The sequence below is a fragment of the Hyaena hyaena genome, unplaced genomic scaffold (assembly GCF_003009895.1).
Source record: "Hyaena hyaena isolate Hyena2069 unplaced genomic scaffold, ASM300989v1 scaffold_4, whole genome shotgun sequence".
In the NCBI taxonomy this organism is placed as follows: domain Eukaryota; kingdom Metazoa; phylum Chordata; class Mammalia; order Carnivora; family Hyaenidae; genus Hyaena; species Hyaena hyaena.
The window spans coordinates 3,988,622-3,999,636 of NW_024080636.1; the positions used below are offsets into that span (position 1 = coordinate 3,988,622).

The 11,015-nt window shown below is 46.9% G+C and overlaps 1 protein-coding gene across 6 annotated transcripts in view; it reads right to left on the reverse strand.

Annotated features, from left to right (window-relative positions):
• Nucleotides 1–11,015, reverse strand: part of EFCAB6 (EF-hand calcium binding domain 6) — a 239,900-nt gene that overhangs the window by 111,737 nt on the left and 117,148 nt on the right. For all 6 annotated transcript variants that reach the window (XM_039236383.1, XM_039236388.1, XM_039236406.1 and 3 more), the window contains 2 exons: nt 6,374–6,541; nt 3,270–3,430 (listed from right to left, as the gene is read on the reverse strand). In XM_039236383.1, coding sequence (XP_039092314.1) covers nt 3,270–3,430; nt 6,374–6,541 — 329 coding nt within the window. The remainder of the gene's footprint in view (nt 1–3,269; nt 3,431–6,373; nt 6,542–11,015) is intronic.

Sequence of the window (11,015 nt, forward strand, 5' to 3'; positions counted from 1 at the left end):
GTTGTAACATCAGATCTATAGTTGAGACTGGAGACTGTATTAGACGGGCTTTCACCTTTGAGATGAAATTACCTACATGACCAATCCACCGATTTCATTCATTCATTCACTTTTTTTTTTTTAATTTGAGAAAAAGAGAGAAAGGGATTGGGGATGGGGCACATGACCAATCCACCGATTTCATTCATTCATTCATTTTTTTTTTTTTAATTTGAGAAAAAGAGAGAAAGGGATTGGGGATGGGGCACAGAGAGAGAGAATCATTTTTTCTAAATTTTTTAAATAAATAAATGTTTTATTTATTTCTGAGAGAGAGGGAGAGAGCATGAGCAGGGGAGGGTCAGAGAGAGAGAGGGAGGCACAGACTCTGAAACAGGCTCCAGGCTCTGAGCTAGCTGTCAGTATAGAGCCCGACGCGGGGCTCAAACCCACAAACTGTGAGATCATGACCTGAGCTGAAGTTGGACGCTTAACCGACTGAGCCCCCCAGGCGCCCCAGCTTACATTTTTTTCTTTCTTCCTTTCTCCGTCCCTCCCTCCCTCCCTTCCTTTTCCTTTTGCCTTCCTTCCTCCTTCCTTCCCTCCTCCCCTCCTCCCTTCCAGCCTCACTCAGCACTTACAAAGCCCTGACCACACACTAGACACAGCTCCGCTCCGGGCACTGGAGCTTTGGGAGTCAATCATTTCCCAACACCGAGTTCCCCACACTCCTTGCAAGCTCACCGGCACCTGCAGTGCACCTTCCCCTGCCAGCCCTGAGGTCCTGCTCCCCCGGCCCCTCTCCTGAGGCCTTGCTTGCTAAGGCCACGGCCATGATGGATGTGGGTGCTCGCCCCGTGTGCCGCCCGCCCCACAGACTTCGATCTGCTCCCTGAGGCCCCTGCGCCGCGGGCCGAGCACCGTCACCCTGACCTCCGCCTTCCCAGCTGCTGTGCCCACCAGGCCCCAGTGAGCAGGTGGTGTTCTGCCAGCCCCTCGGCGTCCCCTCTCACCTCAGACGGTCACCGCGTGCCCCCAGATGAACCCTCGCCCAACAGAGGCTCAGGCTGTCTGTGCAAGGAAGACTCCAGAATCGCGTTGCAGCCCCGCCCGCTCTCTGCACCCACGCCCTCCGTAATCTCCTTCCGGAGTGTCACTCTGTGTCTCCTAACTGGCTGACGACGCTGCCCCTGGCCGGCACCCGGGCCCCGCCCCACCCCCATCCACCTCCACTCCAGAGTCACCGCGCCCTGCCCTGTCCTTCCGTCGAGCCCACCACCCAGCAGCCGCCCCTCTACAGTGCCGCTGCCACGGCGCGCGCTGCCCACCCACCCACCCTCCTCCTCTCACCCTGTGCTTTGTCCACAGTAACCTTACAGAGCACCTCTGAAATCGTCACCTGCCCCCTGGGCGGTGCTTGTCCACCGTGGCTGCACATCAGAGCCAGGGAGGGTCCAGTATAACAGGGCCCGGCCCGGCCCGTGGACAGGGCATGGGCGCTGGGGCTTTCACAACTTTCCAGATGATTCTAAGGTACTGGCAGGGGGACCAGATGACCCATCAAGATGCCCTGCCCGATGGCCCCGGTTCCCCAGTTCTGCACGCACAGTCACCCCAGCCTGACCCTCGGCAGCACCCCTGTTCTGCTCCTCCCTGTATAACTTCCTGCCCTGACAACCCCACATACCTGCCAGTCCCCCACCGTGCCTCTGCTCCTCTGGGCTTCCCCCCCAATCTCCCATGTCTTCCAACGCCCTCCCCTTTCTCCTCAGACTCCAGCGTCACGTGGAGAAGTTCCCCGCACTCCACCAGGGAGTGTAAGCGCGCACGCCACCGGGCTCCCCCAGAGCTGCGCTTCCGTGCCAGGCGGGGTGTGTCTGCACCTCCGGCCCCCGCGAGCGCGCCCTGGAAATAAAGGGCTTTTGAGAACCGGTTATGTAGGAGAGCAGGTATGCAGTAGGCACTCTCTAATACCACCCACTGAGTGAAAGACTATGTGAAGGAAGAAGTGACCTGCCCAGGCGGTCCTTCCGTCCTGGAGACTGTACACAGCAAAGGCCAAGGCGCTGAAGCCTCTGCACACTCGCTTCTCCCCTGTCCGCCCCCCCCCCGTCCCCCCTGGCCCCCCCGAGCCCCCTCTAGGACCCTCTCTCTGGACTTGCTGTCACATGTCCCTCCCCTTGCCCGTGTTAACCACACTACAGCAAACCGGCCTTTCTGCAAACGTTTGAGAAACTCAGATGAATGCAAACACCATGCTCGGCGCCTCTCCTGCTCAGGAAGCCTCGGCTCGCCCTCCTCCCGTAAACCCCTGTTTTCCTATAAAAACCAACCACAGAGAAACTGGGCTATGAAACATGAATGTTCACAGACAGGAGACTCAGGTGGCCAACAGCTCCCGTGGACCGACTGTGTTTGCGGTCACCTGAAATCAATGTAATGTAATCAAAAGCAACAAATACAAGATTTAAGATTATCCATTCGGGAAACTGAAAAGGAATGAGAGTCAACTTTCTTCCCTGCGACTCTACTGGGCTTCCACCGAAAGCCATCTCCCAGGTTGCCGTCCCTCGTGGGACACACGGAACAAACAGTGTCTATGGTCATGCAGCCCCAAGTTCAACGACAACAAGCTTGAGCGGACAGCAGGGTGCTCAGGTAGTGACGTGGGAGGCGTCACCCCCTGCAAGGTCCAAGCTATAGGTTCCCAAGGTCACCGCAGAGAGGCGGGCAAGGGGGCTCCGTGGCCCGAGGGCAGCCGTGGGCAGGGCAGACGAGACACAGGGCAGGAGACCCGCAGGGGCCTTCACGGCACTGCTCTCTTGTCTCATAAGACCCCTGTCCCCTTCCAGCCCCGCTCAGCCACCACGAGACAAGTTTTAAACGGAAGTGAAACAGAGCCACCACCCCAGCACCTCTCCATGGGCTGGCTGACCATCGCCAGACACCCGGGGAGGGAACAGCAGCATCACGAGTAAGAGCGGAGAAGCCACGGAGACCTGGGAGGGAATCGGGCTCCACAGCCTCCTGGCTACAGGACCCTGAATTGCCACGTGACCTCTCCAGACCTCGGCTTCCTTACCCCGGAGAGGAGTAACAGCCACCTTCCATGGCTGTCACGAGGACTATATCACGGAGCGCCTGCCAAACTCTCAACCAGCGTCCTACGTTAGTAAGGACCCAGCAAACAGCACTTAGTATCAATCCTCCCTATCAGTACTGCAAACAGGATCATAAACAGACCTGATGAAAAACGCGACACGGATTACTTCCGTTACCAAAACACTTACTTCAGTAAATGCTCAGCTGTTAAAAGGGGGCAGAAGAGGTGCATGATTTTCTGGAAATTATTTTGACCAATGAGCCCCGTGTCCCCGAGGTCGTATGACTGTAGCATTTTATAGAAGGCTTGTAGATTCCTAGTAATTGAGTCGCGGACGATCTCTTCCACCTAACATAAAACAAACAAACATATTTACCGAGGGGCATATCTGCGAGCTGGGGTGGTGGCTCCCTGGGACCACGCGGGAAAGTGTTACTTACTGAATCCCACGCCAGGAAGAAAGCCATCTCGGGGTCTGCAGCCCGTGAAAACAAGATGGGAAATTAGATAGAAAACTATCTAATCGGGAAAAAGAAAGTATATAAACACAAATCACTCACCAAGGGCAGGAGGGGCTTTGGAGGCAGACGGACATGGCCTGTGAGCTTTACCCCTGATCTGACAATTAACCTTGAGATTGTGAGCACATGAGTTTGCCCACTAATCCCCACCTGGAAATGGGGATAATAGCATTTAACCTGCACTTATTTTTAAAAAAAGTGTACCCTAAACATAAAAGAAGTCTATTACATAGCAAATAAATGCAAAATAAAACAATAATGGGATGGCATTTCTGCCTTTCAGAATGGTAAAAATGAAAAAGGAGGCAAATTGCCAGTATTGACAAGGGGTAATCTTGGATGATTTGCTAGTTACAGACCGTGGGGCAGCAGACGCACCCCTGGGGCTGGTGAGGGAACGGAAGTGGGAAAAAAAACCTTAATTATCACCGCGTTCCTCTTTGCACCTTTTGCATTTTGTTCTTTACGCATATATCCCCCTTTTCAAATAATTAAAAGCACTTAAAGAATAAAATATGTATTCTTTGACCCAATAATTCCATTTCCAGAAATCTATACTCAAAGAATACTCATAGAGTGGTGTAAAAAAGCAGGCTCCACAATATTCACTGTAGCAAAATTTATGAAAGGGGAAAAAACACCTAGGTTACAACAGGGAATTGTTACTCTGTATCTTTTAAAATCATACAGCAGAATTTTTATTAACAGTATTAACAGCATGTTAATAAGGGACAGCATGGACTGAAAAGTCATTAATTATAGGATCTCATTTTATTTTATTTTAATTTTTATTTATTTTAAGTTTATTTATTTATTTTGAGAGAGAACGTGTGTGAGTGAGGGAAGGGCAGGGAGGGAGAGAGAGAGAATCCCAAGCAGGCTCCACACTGTCAGCACAGAGGCTCAAACTCCCAAACTGTGAGATCATGCCAGGAGCCAAAATCACAAGCAGATGCTTAACCAACTGAGCCACCCAGGCACTCCTACAGTATCTCATTTAAAAAAAAATAGATATCATACATGAAAGTATGTATCCAACTCATCAAATCGCATACATTAAATATCTGCAGTTTTTGTATATTAATGGCAGTAAAGCTGAAAACAACACACACCAAAGTGTAACATGGCTAACAACTCCTCAGTGTTAGAATTAGTGGTGGTTTTTTTCCTTCTCTTTGCATATCTGTGTTTCCTAATTTTTCTGGTTCATTCCTATATGTTGATTCATCCACTCATCGCACTGTTTTGTGAGTGTGCCCGGGCCTGGGCAAGCCCCCGTGGCCATGATGGGCCCATCTTTGTGGGGACATGACCACATAACGACACAGTTGTGACACTGTGACTGGGCAGGTGTGTGAGGCTGGTGGCTGCCAGAGGTGTCACAGAGGGTCCCTGGGAAGGCACCGGGCGCCCTGAGACCTGCAGATGGCCTCAGCAGGTGAGAGGAGTATGAAAGGAATCCCGGAGGGAGCTGCAGCACCCCGAGAATGGAGGGGGACCTGGGGGCACCAGAGGACCTGTGCAGTGTGGCCCATGAGGCTTCTTGGAGCCGGGCGGCAGGGCTGGACCATGTGGACACCTTGTCAACCAGGTTAGGAAGTTCTGCTTTCTCCTAGGATCCCAGACACCTGTCGGAGGTGATGGGGTGTCGTTTATATTAAGTAAAGATCATGCCACTTGGCACGTGGAGAGCAGATGGTTTACATGCCCATATTTTGTTTTTAATGTTTTTATATTTATTTTTGACGGAGAGAGAAACAGAGTGAGCGTGGGGGAGGGGCAAAGAAGGAGACACAGAATCCGAAGCAGGCTCCAGGCTCTGAGCTGTTAGCACAGAGCCCAATGCGGGGCTTGAACTCACAAACCATGAGATCATAAGCCAAAGTTGGACAGTTCGCATACTGAGCCACTCAGGCGCCCACCCCCCCCCCCCATATTTTGTTTTCAAAGATGCTGTGTGTGGGGTTGCTGTGATGATCAGAAGCCGTGATTCTCAGGAGCTAATACAGGAGCCCCACAGCGGAGTTCAGGAAAAGGTCCAATGATCCTTTCCTGTGTGTGAGGGCCTGGGACTTACTTTTGAACTAGAACTCTAGAAGGACCAAACAACATTGGTTTAGGATGCAGTCACCACCCGGCACAAGGTGGGCGCTCAGGATATCATAATATTGGTGAAAAGCTAATTTGCACCTGCTAAAAGAAGTCTGTAACAAACATTTCAACAAGAATTGCCCAATGCCTATCAAATGCATTACCTGACACTAATCTAATTTTTTAAAGTTCTTAAAATGTTTAAGTGCTAATAGCTATTAAAATTACAAAAACATTTCTGATAATAAAATTATGTTAGCCTTTTGGTCAAAAGAAAAGCAAGTATTCGTCATTAGAGGCAATAAACAGTTACTTTTTAAAATGGGAAACTAATACGAAAACTCTTAATGAGAAGCAGAGGAATAATTTACAAACATGCCCGTGTACAAGAAGGGCCCTACAAATGCGCTATGAAAAGAAAGTGAATATACAGGTACCCTCGTTCTAGGATGGCTTTCCAGAAAACGTCAAACAGCACCCTTGAATAAGATTTAGACACCAAGAGTTAAAATCAAATGACTCAAACACTTAACTCTTCCTTAAAGTGAAAATCAACCCAGCTGAAAAATGTGTAGTCATTTACTTAAGACCAATTTCCCCTTCATCCCGTATTTCACCAAGAATACTTCATTTCCTGCCATAAAGGGAAAATCAAATGTGACGTTGTTATAAAACTCACCTTAGGGTTCTCTTCAAGCAGATGGGCGAAGGTGTTGACGTTGACCCATCCGGTGCCCTCAGGGTCAAGCGTCTGCATTAGTTCTTTGAATTCTGAATCACTGATTTTTACAACCTCGCAATTTAGAATATGTCGCAATTCTTCACCTGGTATCCGTCCATCGGGTTGCTGAGCATGAGAGTGTATATAAGGGAATATTTTTAGGAGAAGGGAAAAGGAAGGAAACACATTATATATGAATTAAACATCACTGAATGAAGAGTGAGCTCTGGCTCGATTGATGATGAAGCGAGAATCCCTCCGGTGGTGGTCACTGTGTAACACTGTGAGCCAAGAGCAGTGTGGGGGGTGGGGCGGGGGCAGGGGGACACTGGGACCCTGCAGGGGCCGCTCCCACAGTGCCTCTGTCAGGACACAGGCAGGAGAGGGCCCCAAGAGAGGAGAGCGGCCCACCCTGCGGGCACACGCTGACCCCCTCCTCGGGACAGGCTGAGTGCTGGTGGTGACAGCTCCTCCTGCCCTGTCCACACCTGAGGGCTATGTGGCTCAGCCGTGCAGGGCACACAACTTCCCAGCAATTCAATTAACAACTTGCCAATTTCCTAAAAATATTAATGATGCTTATTTTCACTACCACCAACCGCATCAATTACATAAATGGACAATTACTTAGCAAGAAAAATCTCAGCCACGCTGCATAAAGAAAACATATTATCAGTAAAATACTGTGAGGCAAATTCTTCCCCCAGAATAAAAAATTACCAATAAGTAAATTAAATATCAAAATTAAGAGATACTGTTTCCTGGGAAAAAAAAACAAACGGGGGAATAAAGAAGCCCTACCTCCTCACAGAGAGATAGTGGGAATATTAACGTGGCAGAGCGACTCGCTAAGTGACAAAGCGGTGTGTAAATGTCAGCCGTGACTTTGGGGTCCAAAGCCAGAAATGGATACAAGGTTGTCTCAGGGAAAATTAGATAATTTAGAGGAACATATACCTGCTTATTTTTTAGTCTGGGAAGATAATCAAATTTTTACTATCCAAATAGGACAGCTGTGATTTTCAATAAGTGTAGAGCACTGTGCAACCATTAACCACCATCTGGTTCCAGAGCATTCTCATCACCTCGAGAGAAACCTCAAGTGTCCACTTGCAGCCGCTCCCCACTACCATCCCCGACCTAAGGCATCCGATCTATTTGCTGTCTGTCCGTGTTTGTTTTTGTTCTGGATATTTCATGTAAACGGAAGCATACGATATATCCATCAGTAGGCATTTCGCATCTGGCTTCTATCACGTGGTGTGACGTTTTTGCGGTTCAATCCAGGATGCGTCATGGATCGGTATTTTGTTCCTTGTTATTCCTGTGATGATTCCACTGTATGCGGCTATGCCGCCTTTTGTTTATCTTACCACAAGTAGGTGAACATTTGGATCACTTCCAGTCTGGAGGTTATGAGTAACATTGATACGAACATCTGTACACAATTCTTCATGTGGACAAATGTTTTTACTTGGGCAGCTACCTGAGAGAGGAATTGCTGGGTCAGGTGGTTAATTTCTGTTTCCATGTTAAAGAAACAACCATGTTGTTTCAATAGTAGCTGCACCATTTTCTATTTCCACCAGGAGGAGAGTGCGAATTCCATTTCCAAATCCCTGTCAACACTTACTGCTGCCTTTGTGAGTTGATTGTCGCCATAAACTAGTAAGTGGTGTGCCAGCATGCTTCTGATTCACATTTCTCTGATGTCTAATGATGTTGGCCATCTTTTCATTTGCTCGTTGGCCACTCATATGTCTCCTTTTAAAAATTTTTAATGTTTCTTTATTTTTGTGTGAGAGAGAGAGAGACAGAGTGTGAGTCGGGAAGGGACAGAGAGAGAGGGAGACACAGAATCTGAAGCAGGCTCCAGGCTCTGAGCTCTCAGCATAGAGCCGGACTTGGGGCTCCAACTCATGAACCATGTGATCATGACCTGAGCCAAAGTCGGACACTCAACTGGCTGAGCCACCCAGGCATCCCTTTTATGTATTCTTTGATGAAATGTCTATTCAAATATTTTGCCCATTTTTTACATTCAGTTGTCCCCTTATTGAGTTCGAAGAGTTCTTATATAGTTTCCTTGCAAGTCCTTTACCCAATATATAATTTGCACTTATTTTCTCCCAGAATGTGGCTTAATGGTATCATTTGAAGCACAATTTTTTATTTATGATGATTCCAGTTTATGGGGTTTTCCCCCTTTATGGATCATGCTATTAGTGTCCTAAGAAATACTTGCCTAACATGGGTCACAGAGATTTACACATATGCCTTCTTCTAAGAGTTTTGTCATTTTAACTCTCATATTTAGGTTTATGGCCCATTTTTTGTTGTGTATGGGGTAAGGTAGTTCATCTTTTTGCATATGGCTATCCAGTTATCTCAGGACCATTTGTGGGAAGGACGATCCTTTCTCCCGCTGATCTTGCCAAAGATGAATAGACCATAAATGTCAAGGTTGGCAACCTTTACATTTCCATATGAATTTTAAGATCAATTTTTTAATTTCTGCAATAAAAGACAGTTGAAAAAAATGGGGTGCCTGGTTGGCTCAGTTGGTTGAGCATCCAACTTCAGCTCAGGTCATGATCTCAAAGGTTCATGAGTTCGAGCCCCACTCTGGGCTCTGTGCTGACAGCTGGGAGCTTGGAGCCTGCTTTGTATGGATTCTGTGTCTCCCTCTCTCTCTGCCCCTCTCCTGCTCATGCTTTGTCTCTCTCTCAAAAATAAATAAACATTAAAGAAATAGTTGGCATTTCAACAGGGTTTGCATTGAACCTGTTGAATCTGTAGATCAATTTGGAGAGAATTGCCATCTTATACTATTGAGTCTTCCAATCCATGAATGTGGAATGCATCTTCATTTGTTAACATTTTATTTAATTTCTTTTAATAGTGTTTTGTAATTTACAGTGTACAAGTCTGGCACTTTTGCTAAACTTCCTACTAGGTATTTTACTGTGAATGGAATTGCTTTCTGAAGTTCCTTTTCAGATTGTCCACTGCTAGTTGCTAGAAAGAGAACTGATTTTTTTATATTGCTCTTATATCCTACAACCTTGATGAACTCATTTATTATTTGTAGAAGTTTGTGTGTGTCCACGTGTAAGGACAGTTTACTTCTTGCTCTCCAACCTGGATGCCTTTTATTTCTCTTCTTTCAGGATTGCACTGTCCAGAGCTTCAGTACAGTGTCACAGAGAAGTAGCAAAAGCTGACATTTTGTGTTTTTCATGATCTTGGGGGAAAGTATTCAGTCTCTTATCATTAACTATGCTGTTAGCTCTGGGTTCACCGTAGATGCCTTTCATCACTGTAAGGAACTTCCTTGTTCGCCTTGGTTTGCTGAAAGTTATCAGGAAACAGTGTTGGATTTTCAAATCCTTTTCCTACATCTTTCAAGATGATCATGTGGCTTTTTCCTTAATTCTATTAATATTGTATACCATATTCATTGATTTTTTTGGAAGTCAAACCAACCGTGAAATCCTGGGATAAATCCCACATGGACATTGCATTTAATCTTTTGTTTGTGTTGCTGAATTTGGTTCCTGATGTCTTGCTGAGAATTTCTGCAATAATATTCATGAAGGATATTGGTTTTTGGTTTTCTTTTCTTATCATCTCTTTGTCTGGCTTTAGAATTAAAGTAGTATCTGCCTCAGAGAATGAGTTGGGAGGCATTCCTTCCTCCTATATTTACCAAAAGCTTGTGAAGGATTATTATTTCTATAAGTGATCTTTGTAATCTTCAATGTAGAGAATTTGCATTTTTATTAGGTATATTTCTAGGCATTTGATATTTTTAAATAATATTATTAGAAATGATATTTTAAAGATTATTTTCTGATTATTGCAGCTTATATAAATAATATTGATCTTTGAACACCGACCTAACTTCTATTATTAATTCTAGTATTTTCTGGAAGATTCTTGCCGACTTTCTACTGAGAAAATCATGTGGGCTGCAAATAATGACACTGAGAACAAGAGTGGGTGAACAGGCAGGGTATAAATTGTTTCTGGGTGACAGAAAGTGAGCCACACCAGGCTTCAATATAAGTGATCGAGGTGACTGGGTCCGCTCAGAGGGAAGGTGGTGGCGTGTGGAAATAGCACAGATAGCTACTTAGGATACATGACTTGGAGCAGATCTAAAGCTGTCTTTCTTTCTGTAATAAGTCTGCATCCCTCTCTATAGCAGGAGAGGGCCTGGCTTCCCACTGCTGTCCTCTGCAGCCAGGCAGAAATGCCCTCTCCTGCCTAGTCCTGGCTCTCTCCCTCTGCCCTCCTCCTTCCAGGTTCCAGAACGTGCCCAGGATCAAGGCACAAGGCACATGTGGTGGGGGTGGGGGTGGTGTTGGAAATCCCACATGGCAGCCAGCAACTCCCAAGGCATCAGATGGTCACTGCTGTTCTGTGACACTCCAGAGTGTGAGCTCATCATTGGCAAGGCCTCTGCATTACTCATCTGTGTGTTCAGCGTTCGGGCCCACGGCACGCATGGCCCAGCGTGGGCGGGCACTTGATTCCTCACCCGTACAACGTGTTTGTTGATCAGTTCTGTTTGTGAAACACTACATCAATGACTGTT